General features: G+C 41.0%; 1 protein-coding gene across 2 annotated transcripts in view; it reads left to right on the forward strand.

Moving 5' to 3' along the window:
* Positions 1-4: 4 nt before the first annotated feature.
* The window catches only part of LOC140384381 (cleavage and polyadenylation specificity factor subunit 6-like), a 69,545-nt gene continuing 48,502 nt past the window's right edge, over positions 5-21,047 (forward strand). Inside the window, exons 1-3 of one of the 2 annotated variants that reach the window (XM_072466031.1) lie at positions 5-161; positions 11,975-12,184; positions 18,978-19,081. In XM_072466031.1, coding sequence (XP_072322132.1) covers positions 108-161; positions 11,975-12,184; positions 18,978-19,081 — 368 coding nt within the window. In that variant the 5' untranslated portion in view covers positions 5-107. Of the gene's footprint in view, positions 162-10,515; positions 10,783-11,974; positions 12,185-18,977; positions 19,082-21,047 lie in introns of those variants that run through there. The other variant, XM_072466030.1, reaches the window with a different exon arrangement.

Raw genomic sequence — 21,047 nt, forward strand, 5'->3', positions numbered from 1 at the left:
GCCTGTGTCCGCGGACCGGAGGGCCCGTTCCTACGACGCGGCCTGGTCCGGCCCTGAAAGGTGTCCGGGTGTTTGATTGTCCGTGCGCACACGGCGCGGCTGGGGGAATGGCCGAGGGAGCCGATCTGATCGACATTTACGCGGATGAAGAGTTTAATCAGGTGAGTGAGCGGGAGTTTATGGGTACAAGAGTCGTGCCGAGTTGGGGGAAGTGGAGAAACTGAGTTAAGGCTTGGGAAGCAGAGAGTGGCTGGGATCTGCAGGCAGGCCTCGGGTCTTGGCTCGAGTTGGAGGAACCGGGTGAAGCTCTTTTCCCCGGCCCATGAGCTGAGAGAACCCCTGCAGGAGAAATCTGCAGCTTCAAGTCAGTTCGAACTCGAGTCCGGTCACGGACCTTTAGGGCAAAAATTTTTCAAATGTTGAAAGAAATGGGCGGAATCCACTTTTACAGAACTTAAAACCGATCAATGTGGGTTGGCCTACATCTTTTTTTATGTTTAAGTTTTCAAATACAAATACCGGATATATGTATGAAATAAAAACTATTGATGAGTTGAGGTTTGAAATGACAGCTTACTGAAAGCCTATTTAGAAATAAAGCCACATACTAGGAAAGTGAAATTGAACATAAAATGATGGCACATACAGTTGATACGCCGACATCTTGGGAACGGACAAGGCAGGTTCATGGTTTGGATTTTCACCATTGAGATTTGCTGATATATTTGTTAAACGCTTCTGTATTTTTTTTTTGCTTCTCCATGCCTCCTGGCAGCATGTTTGCAGTGTGGCAAACAATTGCCCCAGAGCGATTAATATAAACATTTTGTGCACTTTGAGGGGAAAAATTCTTCCACAGATAAAAAGAGACAAATGTGAAAATTGCAAACCTAAAATAAATCAGAAAATGCTACATGTTTAACATTTTAAATATTCAAGCAATATCTGATAAGGTAAAAGCAAATTATGATTTGGATCATTTGGAGACATTTAGTCAGAATGAAAAATAAAGTCATATGACATTCCAATGAAAGTCAATGTAAATTCCAAAGAACATTTCATTTCCTATCTGTTTCCAACGCTAAATAACCTCCATTTAGTAACTGCCATTTACTGTTTTCATGCCAGATTCTCCCATTCACATTGCTTTGCAGGTTTGAGGTATTTTAATTAACCATTATACCCTCGCATACATTTTGTTATCTCTGACCTATCTGTTCTTTACTCAAAGACCTGTTGTACATCGATCAGTGGCTGCCGTTTGGCAATGGAGAGGTTAGACCATAAGATGTAGGAGCAGAAGTAGGCCATTTGGCCCAGCGTGTCTGCCCCGCCATCAGTGAGATCAAGACTGATTTGATAATCCTCGACCTCCACCTTTCCGCCTTATCCCTTAACCCTTGATTCCATTACTGATTAAAAATATGTCTATCTCAGCCTTGTAATGAGCCACCCTCTACAGCTCTCTGCAGTAAAAAAAATTACACAGATTCGTTAGCCTCTTAGAGAAGAAATTTTTCCTCATCTGTGTCTTCAAAGGTATTTTATTACTAAAGAATACTTGAAAGTAAGATTGTTAGATGAATGAAAAATGTGATGGTGGATGAAAAAACGGTTCCCATCAAAATGATGATTTAAATCAGAAATGTATTAATGGAACATTTTTGTTGTTAGAAAGTGGAAGCAAATAGTTTATCTCAATTCAGATAACAGTTGTATGGTTCTATAATGAAAAAAACAATTGAAGGTGGGGCGGCATGGTGGTGCGGTGGTTAGCACTGCTGCCCTGGTGCTGAGGACCTGGGTTCGATCCTGGCCTCGGGTCACTGTCCGTGTGGAGTTTGCAAATTCTCCCCATGTCTGCATGGGTCTCAGCCCCACAACCCAAAGATGTGCAGCGGAGGTGGATTGGCCATGCTAAATTGCCCCTTAATTAGAGGGAAAAAGAATTGGGTACTCAAAAAAAAAGAAAAGATTCTGAAAGTGAATATATAGTGATAATTTTTGAAGTTTGGTATCAACCAAATGGGTCAGAATTTTTTTTCCAGTTCTGTATATTGCTATGCTTTCTGTAGTCCTCCAGGTGTTTTCTCAGCAGGAAATCTAAATCTGGATATGCAATAGGTGCTTCAGTAGTGAACTAATAAGAGAATGCTAACAACTTTGTACCTTGTATTTTAAGATCAAGCTAATTTATTACATATTTTTCAGTTCCCACAATAGGATCATCTTAATCTACATTTTTCTGCAGCCAACAAAGATACATCATGGTGCCTCAGAGATCATATTCAAACTTAAATTAATGTTGCAATTAATTTGTATATATTTAAAGTTGCTGATACAAACACATCTTGGTGTTCAGGTTTAGAATTTGTCACCAATTAGCAAGAGCCTGTTCCAGTCGTCCAGCTTGTCAAAATTCAAACAAGACAAACCAAATTCTAAATATAATGTTAAATAGGACTTATCTAACTGAATGCAGGTTGAACACCGTTGGTCTAGAGTTCTGTTGACTTTGTGACATGTCTTTATAGTCTGTGGTGAGTTGAAATTAAGACATTTTTCGACTTGATGGCTCTTTCATTAAATCAATTTCATCTGTAAAGACTGTGCCATACTTCAATGATCTAGGTGTCAAATATATATTTTGGAAAATAAAGGGTTTTCAGTCTGGGATCTTAGTATAGGTTCATTTCTGTTGGTTAAGTGAGTTTACAGATTGAACTGGAAATTTACAGGCATCTGGAGATTCACTAACAAGAATTAAATTCTAGATTATGTCAGGTGTACCTATTTACAGCAATTGGGCCTTGTTGTTTAACAAGCTAGATTCAGCACACATGACTGTAGCAGCTCTGTGTGTTCCATGGATGATTATATGCAATTTACAGCACTGAAACAGACCATTTAGTCCAATGGTTTGTTCTGGCATGCATGCTCCTCTCTCCCTATTTCATGTATCTCTATCAGTGCATCCATCCTTCTCTCCCTTTCTCCTCCACATATTTAGCTACCTTCCCCTTAAATACTATTTATTTATGTACCATACCAGAAAGTAAAATATTAGAACCGACTGTATTAAGCTTATCTGCTGATTATTATAAACTGGGTTAGAAGATAAAATTAAAGAACTAGTAAATAAGTTAAATCAAATGAAATAAGCAAAATACTGCAGATGCTAGAATTTGAAAGAAAAACCCAGGACGGTAGAAAACCTCAGCAGGTCTGCCAGCATCTATCAGGAGAGAACCAGAGTTAATGTTTCGAGTTCACAGAACTGAAGGGTTAAATACATTAACTCATAAGTTTTCAATGGAATTAGCAAAATAATTTCAGATGCATTTTTAACAATTAAATTCTTAGAATTTAACAAAGTTACATTCTGTGTTGTTGTTATAATAAAATAGTATTATCTGGGCAGTGCCACAGGAGGTAGACTGTATTTTATGAAAATCTTTCTAATATCCTGTATTTTGAATGACACAGCTGGAGGAAGGACTGTAGCATCCTAATTATTGCAGCCTGGCAGTATGTTATGCTTTGGTGCCTGTTACAGGTTTGAATTCCACATATTCCTGAAATGCTTAAATTTGAATGCCACCATTTAATCCTGGAACTTTGTGAACTTCATAAATTTTTGAATTTCTTTTTATTATTTTTAAATTTAGAGTACCCAATTCTTATTTTCCAATGAAGGGGCAATTTAGCGTGGCCAATTCACCTAGCCTGCACATCTTTGATGGGGGTGAGACCCACGCAGGCACGGGGAGAATGTGCAAACTCCACACGGACAGGTAGCCGGGATTGGGATTGAACCCGTGTCCTCTGCGCTGTGAGGCAGCAGTGCTGCCAGCTATTTTTGAATAGCTCATTATTGTTGAGTTTGGTTTTAAATAAATGCAGAATAATCCAGGTTGACCAGTGGCTTTGCAAACATAGAACATCCAATCCAGAAGGAGGCCATTCGGCCCATTGAGTCTGCACCGACCCACTTAAGCCCTCACTTCCACCCTATCCCCGTAACTCAATAACCCCATCTAACCTTTTTTGGACACTAAGGGCAATTTAGCATGCCAATCCACCTAACCTGCACGTCTTTGGACTGTGGGAGGAAACCGGAGCACCCGGAGGAAACCCACGCAGACACGGGGAGAACGTGCAAACTCCGCACAGACAGTGACCCAGTGGGGAATCGAACCTGGGACCCTGGCGCTGTGAAGCCAGTGCTATCCACTTGTGCTACCCGTAATGCACAAAACATTGTGGTTTTGGATTAGATATCTGGTACTTGGACAGGACTACTGATTTCTCCAAGTGAATTACTGGTTCAACAGTGGTATTTTCCTGCGAACCCTGGGTAGTTTGGGCATGAGCTTGGATCCATCACGTTTTAGCCAGAGTAACTACCATATAATATAGTCCTGACTGGGAACCCTGGCTCATTTTCCATCCTTCCCTAGCTCAAGAACAACTGAGACCAATTATGCCTGTCCAGTTGCTTACCTGGTTTAGAGCAGCTAAATCAACACAGAACAGAGGTTGAATGCAAGATCATCCTCATCTCCAAGGCTTCATATTACAATCATACAGGAATTGTATTTATTCGCTGAGCTTCAGGGTGAGCCCGAAAAGGGATGTGACGAAGTTACAGTATTTATTTTTACATTTCCGGTAGTGTTTTTGTAAAATCTGTGGCTGAGGTAAGTATTTGTGGTTTTGTAGCTAATATTGAAGATTCTTGATTGTATTTTTGTTTCCGATGGTGTTTGGGTCCCAGGTTCAATCCTGGCTCTGGGTCACTGCCCGTGTGGAGTTTGCACATTCTCCCTGTGTTTGCGTGGGTTTCGCCCCCACAACCCAAAGATGTGCAGAGTAGGTGGATTGGACACGCTAAATTGCCCCTTAATTGAAAAAATTAATTCGGTACTCTAAATTTATTTTTTTTAAACTCCCATTGGTGCAGTTGAACTGGAGAGATTGTTATGAGCTGTGCAATGCTAGGGTTGCAGTACAGTTGGTTCCTTGCTTAACATTGGTGGTGAGAGCAGTTTGAAATATTGTCAAATATATCACATCCAGCACTATAAAGAGTGTGTTGGTTTAGAGTTATTTACCCCTTTTCGCATAGAAGTTTCACTGTATTAAATGAATTTGATGACAGCATTGAGCATTTTGAATGTGTCCGTGCTAATTTCACTTGAATGAGTTGAGGAAATGTTAGGTTTTGTTTGGCACTATAAGCAGAATAATGTAAACTTTGTATTAATATGAATTAATTTTTTCCTCCTTCATTGAGTTTTTATCTAAAGTTGTGCTTATCTAAAATAACCCTGCTCTCAAAATTCCATAGACATTTAGTTGGAAACACTTCACCTCTGCAAACTTATAAAATAACCTAATTAACAAGGTTCAGAGAAGATGCAGTTAGCTGACGAAAAGATGTATCTGGCACAGATTTTGTGTTCATAAGTGATGTTAGCCTACCTACTATCGTTGGAGCACTTCCAGATTCAAACTAGTTCTACTCTGCTGTAACTCTAACTTCTGCTGCTCCAATGTGACCATTTGCCCATTTCCCCACAATATTATCTGTGACTTTTTAAATTGAAATTCCAAATTAATGAGGCAATTTCGTGCTGCTGTGCTGAATGTGCAAGAAGGCTGAATTCCCTGAACTAAATTTACAGATAGTGGCACCTTGTTCCCCTCCTGATTTGGATCTATATTGTCATTCTTTCATTGTCACTAGGTTAAATTATGGAACCTCCCCCAACAGCAGTTTAGGAAGCACGGGGGAAAAGGAATCAAAAGTTAGACTGAATATACAGTGTGAGTTAATTGATTTGCAATTTGCTGAATAGTAAGTTGTTAAATGATGTAAAAGATCCTCAGATGAGAGTTGCCAAAACTTGTACTGACTGTCATTTGAACATTGGAGACAGAAAACTGATGTCAGAGTGGAAATTGAAAGGGCAAACCAGAGTAACACCTTCAAACTGAATGGACATTTGAGCTATATTGAAATTTAACTGGGTAACTTCAAAATATATTTTTTGGCTGTACGAGAGTCACAAGCAGGTAAATATTCCACCTGATATACTATTAAAACTAAAACGTTCTGGGTCTGTGCACATTTAAAGTGTTTGCCAGATGCCTTTGATTGGAGATAGAGGAGAATTTTTTTTAACATTTGGGAGATTAATGATTTTATTTGCAAGAAAATTCTGTGAAGCTGAAAGGTCCTTGGCAGTGACCATTGGTGAACAACTTGACTCTACAAACTGAAGAGGGAACTTCAGTTTTAAAGTTGTTAATTTTTGTGACTTTACTGGTAAGCCTCTTTGTAAAATGTCAAAGAAAGGGAAAACCTTGTCTTTCCTGACAAGAAGTGCCTCGTTGTATATGTGTAATAAATATAATCTACAATTTGAGTATCTTTTTTTAGTCCGGGGGGGGGGGGGGGGGGGGGGGGGGGGGGGGGGGGGGTGAAGTCTGCCAGTTAGACCCAAGCCAGTCAGCGTGACTAAAATGTGCAGCCAGGTTAAGCCACTTTGTGACAAGCCAGTCTGTAATGCTCAAATTATTTTTTGATTCTGGTTCCATGAGTGTCATTCGCTATATTTTCTGTGAAACATCTAATTCATCACCATAAATTACTTCCATAGCCACAAGTTGTCGATTCGTTTTTGCTTCTTCACAGCCTGCCCCCCCCCCACACACACAAAAAAGCCAGCTGTCACTGGCGATGGTGAATTTTTATTCTGACATGTTTAACTGAGAATCAGACCTGTGTTTCATTGTTCAGTATACCATCTGAAACAACCCCATCTGTCAGCTGTGACTCCCTGGTAGAACACTCACTCCTGAGTCGGAAGGTTGTGGGTTCAAGCTTCATTCCAGACTTGAGCACTTGCATCTACGTTATCCCTGATGATCACCCCATCAACATCACTAAAACAAATGATCACATTACAGTTAGTAGGAGCTTGTGTGCGGATTGGGTACGAGAGTAATTGCACTTGGGAAGTACTTAATTGGGAATAAAATGCTTTGGAGTATCCTGAGGTAGTGAAAGATGTCATGAAGTACAAATCTGTTTTTCTTGTGTTGGGCTTCACCTTTGCATCATAATCATTCTGGTAAGCTAACCCTCATTTTTTGTAAAACCATGTTTTTATATGTCTAGTAGTTGGTTTGTGACATTGCCTAGTGTTGAACATATATCCATATTCCTATATTTAGTTTCCTGCATTGGACATGAACCCTCTCAAGATTTCTCAGATTTCACGAAGTGGTAGAATAAAACAATCAAACTCATGAAGTAAATGGACATGTGAGCTGGAAACATGCTCTTTCAGATTTTTATTCTACCTCCCTCTAGCACCCCACTTTAAAACTGAAACAAGGGAATTTTAAATATGTATTTCATGACCATTAATGACATCAGTTGTCAAACATCCACATGCTGGCCTGGGTCTACATCTCTTGGTAAGTCAGGAAACATGAATTGACTTAAGTCCTTTCTTGCAAAAAATTAAATTGGATCTGTAATAAGACCTTCAGTGTGCTATATCATCAGTGCCAATCTGCAGTTGTGATGCCCTAGGTAGCCCAAAATCCTCATAATTTGTCCCTTGAAGCCCAGGCATCTCAGGTACTTTCACTTCAATTTTATATTTGCAGATTTGTCCTATTTCAATTTTTTGAGTCTGAAGATCTGCAACGGATCATTCTTTGTTGTGACCTTTCTGATCAATAAATAAAGTCACCAAGGTCTGTAATTTCAGTAATCTTAGCTATTTGTAAGTTAATGAGAACATGCATTTAAACTTCATATATAGACCCTGAGGATTCACAATTCATAGCTTATGCTCATGCTGCCTTTGAAGACAAATGCACCAATTTGTAGAACTATTATCTCAAGAGTGCCTGTCGGAACCATTGTCAACTAGTGAGCTCTCAGCCAATACGTTGGAGGCAGAACGGGAGTTACTCTAAAACCACAGAAAACAATGCATTTTACAACAAGTAAACTTTATTTCTTCAGGAAAGAAATTATTTAAGATGTGCACTACAGCGTGTATTAACTCAGCAGAGTCTATTTAATAAAGCTCTTGATGAAATGCAGCAAACAAAACTCCTGGCTGGAATTATCACAGCACCACCCAATGAAAGCAGGATTATTCCTCCAGCAAAGTGGAGTGACTGGAAGATTGTTACAAAGTTATGTAAAATCAATCCAATCATTTACAAGCTCCAGGCATAAATAACAAGGAAATTATCTAATCTCCGTCGGGTAAGGGAACAATGGCATGGCTATAAGCAGCTGTTCCACTCCCTTACTCTCTTGTGTGTTCTTCCTCTCCCCTCCTGTGTCTCTTTGCCTTGCCCCATCTCGCAGTCTGCCCCCTATCGTGCCCCTCATTGGCCCCCCCTCTGCCATCGGTTCCCACAAACCTGGACCAATCATCCAGTAATAATGTAGGGGCTGCACAGTAGCACAGTGGTTAGCACTATTGCTTCACCGCGCCAGAGTCCCAGGTTCGATTCCCAGCTTGGGTCACTGTCTATGCGGAGTCTGCACGTTCTCCCTGTGTCTGCGTGGGTTTCCTCCGGGCGCTCCGGTTTTCTCCCACGCGTCCCGAAAGATGTGCTGTTAGGTAATTTGGACATTCTGAATTCTCCCTCTGTACCCGAACAAGTGCTGGAATATGGCGACTAGGGGCTTTTCACGGTAACTTAATTGCAGTGTTAATGCAAGCCTACTTGTGACAAAGATTATTATTATGTAGGCACCGGATATGATAATTAAACAGCCAGCTCAATCGATCCTCAAATAGTTGCAGATGTGCCAAATTTGGGAGAGCTGTCCCAAAGCCTAGTCAAGCAATAGCTGGTATAATCACATTCACCAAATTGTACTCTACAGCCAATGTTCCAGACTCCTCGATCATCATTCCTAGGTATGTTCCACCTGAGGTGGCGGCACTACAGTTGGGAGTGAGTGGCCCTGGGAGTTCTCAGCATTCCAGATCCCATGAAGTCTCGTGCCATCAGGTCAAACATAGGCAAGGAAACCTCCTGCTGATTTTCACCTGCAGCCCTCCCTCAGCTGATGAACCAATAATTCTCCATCTTAAGTATGACTTGCAAGTAGCAGTGAGGGCACAGGATATACCCTGGGTTAGGTACTTCAATGTCCCATCACCAAGGGAGGCTTGGTAACACCACTCCTGATTGAGTTCTGAAGGACACACCTGCCAGACTGGGCCTGCGGCAAGTGTTGAAAGCAACACAAATGTTATGGACAGGAGGGGGTTTAATTTAGAACACCCTTGATTTCTCCACTCACCACCCATCCGTAAACAAAAGGTATTTTTGATTTCTGCCTTTATTAGTGATGACGTTTTTTTTCCCCCAATCCTTCAGTTTTCGAGTGATGCAATCCTCGATTAATAACTCCACAGCAAACTCGCACTAGAGTTAAATAAGAAGGTTAGTTTATTTTACACTCAAAAACGTGGGAAGCGGGTTTGTGATATACCCCACTTTTGCAATCATACAATAAAAGAAGGTTAAGGGAAGGAAAGGGGTTGGAGCCAAGATCATGGACAAAATAAAAATGATAGTTTCATGTGAGTCCAGAATCAAAAGTTGAGTGGTGTATTCCTTCAGAGAGGTTAGCTGGCTGAAACTGATGCAGGGTGATACTTTTCCAGTAGCTCTGACTTCCACAATGGGAGATGAACTAGCCTTGCAGTAGGCAAGATGTTCCAATAGAAAACAATAATCTTTATTGTCACAAGTAGGCTTACATTAACACTGTAATGAAGTTACTGTGATAGCGTAGATGAGGATCAGGCTTTTTAACCCTGGACAGAGCTTTGTTCCTGCTGCAACCTTTGTTGAAAGATGGCAGACAGAGGCAGCCTGCTAGCCTTAAGTTCTGATTCTCTTCTTGAGGTTAAAACAGTGACTGAAGACAGAATTAAAAAGCTGTATGTTTAAAGCAATTCAAACAGCTCAAGTCTTGGTCATGTGACTGGATGACTTTGGGCTGAGCCATTCGGCTAACGAGACTCCCTTGTTAAAACCCATTGTGTTTTGAGCAAGTAACTGTGGAACCATTAGCTCAGTGTTGGAGATGAGGTATCCCAATGCCTTTGTCCAGAGCTGGTTGGTGCGGATATCTCGTCTATTAATCCCATGTGACGGCTTGGCTGGAATGTTTATGCAGTGGAAGGAGTGTTACATTCCAAGATTTTGAGCTAGCCGTTGTCCATTTTTAAACTGCTCAGAAACTTTCAGAACTGCCATGAGGTGGTCAGCTGCAGCCATTTTATCAGTCCAGCCATTTGTCCTATAAAAAAAACAATTTAGACATGAGAATATGGAAGATAAACACATTTCTTTTTGTTTTGTCTTCATGCCTTCTCAACAGGACGCAAGGGAAAAACCTTCTTGACCTTGCTCTCACCAGTCTACTTGTCAAAGATGCATCTGTCAGTGACAGTTTTAGTAGAGGTGACCATTGCATAGTCTTTTGAAGAACAAGTACTGTCTTCATACCGAGGACACCCTCGGTCATATTGGTTTACCACTGTTCTAAATGGAATAGATTCAGAACAGATCTAGCAGCTCCAAATATGGAAATCCTTGAGGCATTGTGGACCATCAGTGGCAACAGACCAGAGAGTAATTTTCTTTTTTATTACGATGGAACCTAGCAATGAGTGCAAAAGACAAGACTGGGGCATTTGCAACTATCTTCAACCAGAAATGGTGAGTGGATGATCCATCTTGGTTTCCTCGGTCCAGTGCCCTGCTGGCCAGCCTCTCAATCCTTGTAAACCAGCTCATCCAAACTTCTCCTGCCCATATCATTCACCATTCCCCTGCCTTTACCAACTGGCAATAGCTCAAGGTCTCTCAGCTTCAGAATTTTAAAATTCTCACCCTTGTTTTTAAATCTCTTCATGGCTTCACTCCCTCAGTTTTCTGCACTATTGGTGGCAGTGCCCTCATTGATCCATCTAAGTCCGAATCATACATTTTAGGGAATCCAAAGACGTGATCTGCAGAATGGCAATTTATGCTTTAAATCCTATAATTCTAGAATTTACAGTGCAGAAGGAGGCCATTTGGCCCATCGAGTCTGCAACCGGCACAGCCCTTGGAAAGAGCACCCTACCCAAACCCATGCCTTCACCCTATCCCCGTAACCCAGTGACCCAACATAACCTTTTGGACACTAAGGGGCAATTTAGCATGGCCAATCCACCTAACCTGAACATCTTTGGACTAGGAACAATTTGATTTCTATGTAATAATATCTTCAAAAAAGTCAACAATATTTGTCAAGTAGGGCCTTCCCTCCTAAATCTATCATGAACATCATTGTTTTATCGGATAAATACACCATATGTTCAGAGAACTGTTGAACAATACAGCACAGAAAGCAGCTATTCATCCCATCGAATGTACACCAGCTGTTCAAAGAGCTTTCCAGTTGGTTCTGCTTCCGTGCTAATTTTTAGAGTTCTAGGTTTAATCCTTTAATTTCACCGTGGACATCATTAGAATGGTACAAATAGACTCAATAGCCTGAGGGAAGGGGGGAAGCAGTCGATTTTTATTATCCAGTGTATGTGTGGCTGTCAGGTGAGGAGAGTGTTCTGGTTCGCTGTGGTGCGCTCACAAGAATGATTACTTGGGTTTGGTTTCAGAGGACTTCCTGTGTCCTTAGAAACGTGCCTCAGTATGAATCCGCACCTTCAACAGCGTAGTTAGGAATGGCAAAAGATAAAAGGACGTCTTAGGTGCTCAGGATTATATGGCTACTATAGCATGTAATTTACAAAGCACCATAATTGCAGTTAACCCCCCACCTCTACCCTGGCCCTCCACTACCACCAATTGAATTTTTCATCGAAGAAGACCCTGTCCTAAATTAAATGTATGGGTTCTCTTTCAGGAAACTGATTATACTCCAAACGATCAAGTTGACCTATATGATGATGTAATAGCGGCTGCTGATGGTAATAACCAGGAAGATCAAAGTTTTGATGAACTATTACCACGGACTCCCGGTGAGCCACAGAAAACTGACAATAGTGCCAGGCCGACAATAGTCTACACATACGCAGGCAAACGGCAAGCTGTGTATGTGGGAAACCTGACATGGGTGAGTAAATCTATACCTGCTTAGCATTACTCTGATGTACAAAGCCATATGTCCAATGGCTGACAACTATTTGAACAGACTGAAAAGTCTCCAAGAGGCCTGAATGGAACATCCTGTCAGATTATTTTTCTGCTTTGATCCCTCCTTTCCTGAGCATATTGACTAAAGTGCCTTGGACAATTCAACTTCGATGTGTTTGGCCTGCTTTGGGAAATAGTCCAAATTTAGTTTTTGTCAGTTCTTTCTGTAGTTGGAGAGGAATGAATCTTGCCGGCATTACCTCTGTAGGTTAAGGATCTGTTTTGTGCTAATTAGAAGTGAAGTTGCTCGCTCATTCTCGCATTCTTGAGAATTATAGGTAAATTCTGCTTTTCACAGAATTAATTCTGCCAAGTGCTTGTAAATAAACAAAAATAATAAATGAGAAAAGACTAAATGATCCATTGTGAATATCTGGATTCATCATTGTGCAATTTGACATCATGGCCCCCATTGCCACTGCTTGTCAATATCATTGTAATCTCCTTGGTCAGGCAAGAAACGCAGAACAAAATCCTGGGGCAAGAAACTGGGAGAAATTCCAACCCCAACGGTAATCACACAAGTTCCAAGAAATCATAGGAAATGTGTACACGGCATGAGTTCACAAGTCATTTCAAAGATCAATGACTCTTCAAAAAAAACCTTGTATCCAACTTATACAAATATCCATATGTCCTCCAAAACCTATCAAACTCAAATAGCAGATCCACAATGACCAGAGGACATTTTAAAGGATCTTAAGCTAGCTCCTCTACAGTATTGCTTTAGAGTAAAAATAGCCTGCTCTCTAAGCCTCTCTTGGTAAATAAGGGAATTTAAACTAGACCAATCTAGTGGTCCTCCTCTGATACCTTTCCAGGGCCTCAATTTCACTCAGCATGTATAGGGACCAAAACTATACATTGTATTCTAAACGAGGCCTTAAGAAGGACGTATAAAAGGACAGTATTTTTTTTGTTTGGTATTGGATTGTCTTTACAATACACCCTGGTAATCCAATCATTTTTGCTCAAACTGCACCTTTTGAACATTTGTTCATTCATGGGATGTGGGCGTTGTTGGAGAAGCTAGCATTTATATAGAAACATACATAGAACATAAAAGCAGAAGGAAGCCATTCTCTGCCATTCACTATGATCATGGCTGATCATTTATTGCCATGAGAAGATGGTGGTGAGCCACCTTCTTGAACTGCTTCAATCCAGGATATTGACCCAGGGATAGTGAAGGAGCAGCAAGATAGTCCAGTTAGGATGGTATGTGGCTTTGGGGGGGGGGGACACGAACACTTGCAGGTAATGCTGCCCTTATCCTTCTGGTGGGCTGCTTTGGATAGTGTTGTTGGAGCCACACTTGTCCAGACCTGTTATGAATCTCATAAGACACTGTAATAACTGGATCTTTTTCCAATTGGCCAGTCTTAAGTTCATAACCATACATTGTATGCGCATGTTAGGCATTACCTCTATCTATGTACATACATTTATTTATCTAGATAACTTCCTATGTTTTTATGCCGAATGACATTTGGCAACTGTGGGTCCGTTCTCCCATCAGACCTAGTTATGCTTGTAATCCATTTTTCTTAACTAAGGTTCTAAGGCCAGAACTGCCAATTGAATCACTAGTGGATCTCGCCAGCGCTTTCATGCAGACTATTGGTAAAGGTGAAAATTAGTGATCGTAACACAATTCCTGAAGGACTTCATCAGTCCATGTGCAGAACCACTGCTTTAATAACAGTTTCTTCCCTACTAACATATTAATTTTTCAGCTCTCCTAATCTGCTCTCTACTCCCAGAAGATTGACCGTTTTATTAGAATATTGTGTGGCATTTCAACAAAAGCTTTTAAAAAGTCCACATGTACTGTGTCAACCAGGCTATCTACCTCCACCAACCTAATAACTTACTCCCAAACGTCAGCTATATTGAAATTACATTTCCTTCAGGCAATACCTTATACATTCTTCGCTGTCTAGGTGGTCATAGAGAATTTCTGTAATATCTTGCTGCAGAAGACCCTCTTTGATTAATAACTGAAAGGCCTGATTTCAGACTGCTGCAATTTTGACCGGAGCTATGATAAAGTCCCATTTTTGGTTGCTGTCCTTATAGGAGAGGGAAGGACTTGCATTGATTTATTTTATTTTTAAATTTAAAGCGCCCAATTCTTTTTTTCCCCCAATTAAGGGGCAATTTAGCGAGGCCAATCTACCTCCCCTGCACAACTTTGGATAGTGGGGGTGAGACCCACGCAGACGCGAGGAGAATGTGCAAACTCCACAAGGAGAGACTGGAATCGAACCTGGGTCCTTGGCGCTCTGAGCCAGCAGTGCTAACTGCTGCGCCACTGTGCTGCCCAAGGACTTGCAGTTATAAAGTGTCCTTCATGGTTTCAGCATCTGTGTTTTAGTGACCATTAATGTACTTTCTCAAATGTGGTCACAGTAGTTCTTGAACGTTTTTGGTATTTCAGATTTTTTTCAAACAGATCAGTCATGAACCCCATCTATGGAACGGCGTGGTGGCGCAGTGGATAACACTGCTGCCTCAGGGCACCAAGGACCCGGGTTCGATCCTAGCCCAGGGTCACTGTCCCTGTGGAGTTTGCACTTTCTCCCTGTGTCTGCGTGGATCTCACACCCACAACCCAAAGATGTGCAGGATAGGTAAATTGACCACGCTAAATTACCCCTTAATTGGAAAAAAAAGAGTTGGGTACTCTAAATATATAACAAAAAAAATCATGAATCCCCATCTAAATTATGTTATATAATACTTATAATATGAATGTGCAGTCTTGGTTTAAACATGCACATAAAAGCTGAATGCCAGAGGTGAGGTGACGGTGACTGCCCTTAATAATAATAATAATAATAATAATAATCTTTATTGTCACAAGTTGTGGGGATAGGGTGGAGGTGTGGGCTTGGGTAGGGTGCTCTTTTGAAGGGCTGGTGCAGACTTGATGGGCTGAATGGCCTCCTGCACTGTAAATTCTATAAGTAGGCTTACATTAACACTGCAACAAAGTTACTGTGGAAAGCTCCTAGTCGCCACATTCCAGCGCCTGTTCAGGTACATGGAGGGAGAATTCAGAATGTCCAGTGCACCTAACAAGCACATCTTTCGGGATTTGTGGGAGGAAACCACACAGAGATGGGGAGAACGCGCAGACTTCGCACAGACAGTGACCCATGCGGGAATCGAACCTGGGACCCTGGCGCTGTGACGCAACAGTGCTAACTACTGTGCCGCCCAGGGTAGCATTTGACCAAGTATAGCATCAAGGAGCCCTAGAAAACCTGGAGTCAAAGGGAATCGAGGAAAACTCTCCACTGGTTGGTCTCACACCTGGAACAAAGCAAGATGGATGTGGTGGTTGGAGGTCAATCACCTCAGCTCCAGGACGTCACTGCAGGTATTCTTTGGTGTAGTGTCCTAGGTCTAACCATCTTCAGCTGCTTCATCAATGACCTTCCTTCCAAAATAAGGTCAGAATTAGGGATGTTCGCAGATGACTGCACAATGTTTAGCACCATTTGCGACTCCTCAGATAATGAAGCAGTCCATGTCCAAATACAGCAAGACCTGAACCCAGACTTAGACTGACAAGTGGCAAGTTACACTTGCGCCACACAAGTGCCAGGCATCGACCATCCACAAGAGAGGATCTACGCATCGCCCCATGAAATTCAATGGCATTACCATCGCTGAATCCCTCACAATCAACAGCTTGGGGGTTACCATTGATCAGAAACTGAACTAACCATATTGAACTAACCATACCAGAGCAGGTCAAAGGCTAGGAATCCTACAGCGAGTGAGTAACTCACCTCCTGAACCCCCCCCCAAAGCCTGTCCACCATCTACAAGGCACAGGTCATGAGTGTATTGGAATACTCTCCACTTGCCTGGATGAGTGTAGCTCCAACAACACACACAAAGCTCAGTACCACCCAGGTAAAAGCAGCCAGCTTGATTGCTAACCCCTCCACCATCTAGAAGGACAAGTGCAGCAGATACCTGGGAACCCCACCATCTGGAGGTTCCCCTCCAAGACACTCGTCAGCCTGACTTAGAAATATATTGGTGTTCCTTCACTGTCAATGGATCAAAATCCTGGAATTCCATCTGTATCGGCACTGTGGATGTACGTACACCTCAGGGACTGCAGCGGTTCAAGAAGGCAACTCGCCACTACCTTCTGAATGGCAACTAAGGGTGGGCAATAAATGCCAGTGACGTTCTCGTCCCATAAATTAATTTTTTTAAACTTCCTAGACGAGATGGCCAGCTGACTCTGCTGCACTTTTAGTGACCCTGTTTTTCTCCTGAGTCCTGGATTACATCTCAAGTGGATTTTGTGGACTCCCTGGAAAGTCTGTTTGGACTCCAGTATGTGAAGCAATGCCAAGAAACAGTGTAGCCATTTTTCTCACAACAGTGTTTTACAAGCAGCAGTGAGGCACATGACAGGATATTTTTATTTATTTAGGAATAAATACTAGCAGGTTAACTAAGAGAAGTCCCATGGTCATCTCCAAATGGTGGAACAGAAACATCTGCATCCAGCTGAGAGGGCAGGCGGGGCCTCGGTTTAATGTCTCATCCAAAGCCTAAAACCTGTATTTGCTGAAGTGGACCTGCTCAAACCGTGATTTCAACTGGGATAAATGTGGCATCCCTAAATGATAATGGGATTGTGTGGGTGGAACCTGGCACTTCGCTTGGTGCACAAGGAACATTTATATGAACATCAAGAAAATGGTGTTGGAAACTGAGAGAGAAAGGAAAATAAAGGAAAATGTGTTATATGAACTTAAAAAAAAGAAAACTAAGAATTTGTGCGCAAGGCAAAATTAAAACTAGAAAGGGAAGAGATAAGACTGGGATTTTCCCCTTGTGCACTTGGCCTCACTGGTTTCAATGGACAGAAAAACCATGGATTGGTGAGCATGTATATGGAAAATCATAATGAGTGTAGTTCCTTGGGTGTCTTGTGCACTAGGGTTTTAAAATAAGTAGGTCAGAGCAGGAATAGGTCATGGGGCACCTTGAGTCTGCTCTGACATTCAGTAAGGTCTTGGCTGAAATTTTACATCAGCTCTACCTTTCCCATCCTCTCCCCATATCTCTGGATTTCTTTTGTGCCCATAAATTTGTTGATCTCAATCCTGGATATACTCAATGGCTGAGCATCACTCGCCCTCTGGGATAGCGAATTCCAAAGATTCATAGCCATCTGAGTGAAGACACATCTTCTCATCTTAGTCTTAAATGGCCAGCTCCTTATCCTGAGACTATCCTTATCCTTAATCTATGCTCCTTGGAGAAACAACTTCTTAGCATCGACCATTTCAAGGCCTTCATATATTTCAGTGAGATCAATTCTACTTCTTCAAAACTCCAGAAAATATAGGCCCAATGTCAATGTCTCTTTATAGGACAGCCCTCATCCCAAGAATCAAATCTAGTGAATCTAGTCTTGGATAAGGAGACCAAAACTGTCCATAATACAGCAGGTGTGATCTCAGTCAATTGCAGCAAGACTTCCTTACTCTTACACTGCAATAAAGGTTACATTACATTTTCCTAATTCTTGCTGTACCTACATGTTAACTTCCAGTGATTCATATCCAAGAGCCCTTAAATACCCTGAATATTTACCAACAGCTTTAAAAATTATTCTGCTTTTCCAGTCTTTCAACCAAAGTGTCTATTTGCACACTTTCCCATATTGTACTTCACCTGCAACTAAATTGATCAATGGGATTATGACGATCTTGGAAACATTTACACTGGAAGAACGAAGGATCACAAGTGACTTTATAGATGTAATCACGATCTTAAAGGTTGTGGAAGGATCATTATCAATATACAGATATCCCCATTTAGTGTGAGTTCTATTAATGCTTTTTCTTCTTACATTGATTTTATAAATAGGAAACTTTTCCAAATAGCGCTGCTGGCCACGACCTCCATTTTCACTTTAGCAGAGTTATGGCAGTTATTCCTGCACATGTATTACGAGCCACGCTAGTCCGTCATTACTGCACATGCGTCAAGAAGAGCGCCAATACAGTATTCAGCAAAAACATAAGTTGGAAACATAGTTCTGTGGAAGATTGCATTACTAGTGCATTATTTTCACTTATTTAACATTCTTTGAAAATTGTGCATCTAGCTGTGCTAGAGTGTAAGTGTTCTGTATAAAATACGTGAATGCATAAGTTTCTTATCTAATAATTACCAGTCAGGAATGCAACCTACCATTGTTATATACTTTCTTATGAGAATATGATTTTTGTTTGTAATGTTTTCATTTTAACATACCGTTTTTCGGAGTGCCAAACAAGGTATAGCTCCATTTCATTTGATACTGATTATACAACGGGAGGATAAAAGGAAAGTTTATTATTAACAATGCAAGAACTTGCTGAATGTATGGAATACTGCTAAGGCAGGTACTGGGAGCGCAACAATATTGAGATCCTCATAAGTCAACAAATACCAAAATCTGCTGATGATCTTGATGACCCCAAAGATTGCTTTCAAGAACGACCCCTGCAATTCCAATTTCAACAAAAAAACATAGAAGTTTGCACTTCAAATGCTGTGATGTATAGTCACTAAAAATGGTACTATTTCTAGCTTGGAAAGAAAATTGTGGGGAAATTAAAGTCTGATTTGTTTGCTGGTCTAAATTTGCTGTGTCTTTCATACCTCTTCTGTTTTGTTTCATTCAGTGGACGACAGACCAGGATGTGGCTGATGCTGTCCATTCAGTTGGTGTGCAGGACCTATTGGAAATCAAGTTCTATGAAAACAGGGCCAATGGACAGTCTAAAGGGTGAGTGTATATCAAAATTCAACTGAGTTATTGGGATACAATTGGTTCCCATATCAATTTCCCCTTGAAGTGCTAAAAATGAAAGAAAACCTTTCATTCATGTAGCATCTGATTATTTCTCCCAGAATGTCTCAGTTGTTCAAATACAGTAAACCAAATTTGAAGCACGTGACTGTTGTGATGTAAATGTAACATGTAGCAGCCGTTTTCTACACAACAGGATTGACTGATTAAATAAGCAGTGGGTTAATCTGGCTTTGGTTGAGAGGAACATGTTGCTCAGGATACATAAATTGCTGCTGTTAACTTAAATAATGCAATACGATCACAAACAGACAGCACCTTAGACAATGTAGCAGTATTGAGGTGGAATGTTTGGATTTGGATTTGTTTATTGTCACGTGTACCAGGGTACAGTGAAAAGTATTTTTCTGCGAGCAGCTCAACAGATCATTAAGTACATGAAAAGAAAAAGAAATAAAAGAAAATATATAATAGGGCAACACAAGGTACACCATGTAACTAGATAAAACCGGCATCGGATGAAACATACAGGGGTGTAGTGTTAATGAGGTCAGTCCATAAGAGGGTTGTTTAGGCGTCTGGTAACAGTGGGGAAGAAGCTGTTTTTGAGTCTGTTTGTGCGTGTGCTCAGACTTTTGTATCTCCTGCCCGATGGGCGAAGTTGGAAGAATGAGTAAGCCGGGTGGGAGGGGTATTTGATTATGCTGCCTGCTTTCCCCAGGCAGCGGGAGATGTAGATGGAGTCAATGGATGTGAGGCAGGTTCATGTGATGGACTGGGCTGTGTTCACGACTCTTTGAAGTTTCTTGCGGTCTTCGGCCGAGCAGTTGCCATACCAGGCTGTGATGCAGCCAGATAGGATGCTTTCTGTAGTGCATCTGTAAATGTGGAATGTTAGCTGCAGTGTACATCAGTGTTATTTACACACTGAAATCCTGAAATGTTGACTCTTAAGTCAAGATGATACTAGAATAAATGTTTCTAAATCAAACCCGGTTCAATTCTTTGGAAGGCTGGCACATACACTATATCAGCATCTGAGTCCTCCAGGAACTAGATGTGCCACTTTTGAGTTATGCAAACCAGGTAAATAAATACTTGAATTACCTTTTGGTTTTAGGACAGCTGTGGACCAGAAATTATGGTTTAACATTATTTTGTTTATTTTAATCTTCCTGTTCAGTTTAAATCAGGTGCTATATTGGAATCTGGCTAAAAGAACCCTAGCATTTGAGCAGAATTTAAAATAAATTCCACCAATGCACAGTATCTCAGGGGTTCTGGACTTCTAACTAAATACCTTTATCTCCCTTGCACCAGCAGGTTGAAAATCTATCCCTTTCAACTGTATGAATATTATTTCCTCCTATTGTTGGGCTTGCTTTCTTCTCCCAACTAAATACTCTTATTGATACCATGTTTAAGATAAATATATGCAGAAACAAGGATAACACTCTCTGATGCTGCTACTAAAGTTTAGACAACTGGAATGATGAATGTGGGAAATTTTCATCCTGTGTTCTGTGGAACTACAAAAACATCTGCTGGTACAATTATAGATTTGCCCTTTGAAACATAGATTCAATAGCAGAAGGTATATATAACGTTTATAAATCACTTGGAACATAATATTGTCCAATGTTTTTTGAGTTTGCATATTACACCAAAATGGGTTCAGTGATCAGTGGTACTAACAGATGTGTTGACCAATCCAGAAGGATATGGATAAGCCGCGACAGTGGCAGAGAAATGGCAAATTCAACACATGTCAAAGTCAAGGATTTAAAACATGCATTTATAGAGCACCACTCAAATCCTCAGGATAACCCAAAGCACATCCTGGCCCTTGCATTTCTTCTTTTGAAATGTTGTCACTCTCATCCAGGTAAAAATTGGTGAGAAGGAACAAGAATGTGAATTACACTTGAATGTCATTGTGTTT

This window comes from Scyliorhinus torazame, chromosome 10, assembly GCF_047496885.1.
Source record: "Scyliorhinus torazame isolate Kashiwa2021f chromosome 10, sScyTor2.1, whole genome shotgun sequence".
In the NCBI taxonomy this organism is placed as follows: domain Eukaryota; kingdom Metazoa; phylum Chordata; class Chondrichthyes; order Carcharhiniformes; family Scyliorhinidae; genus Scyliorhinus; species Scyliorhinus torazame.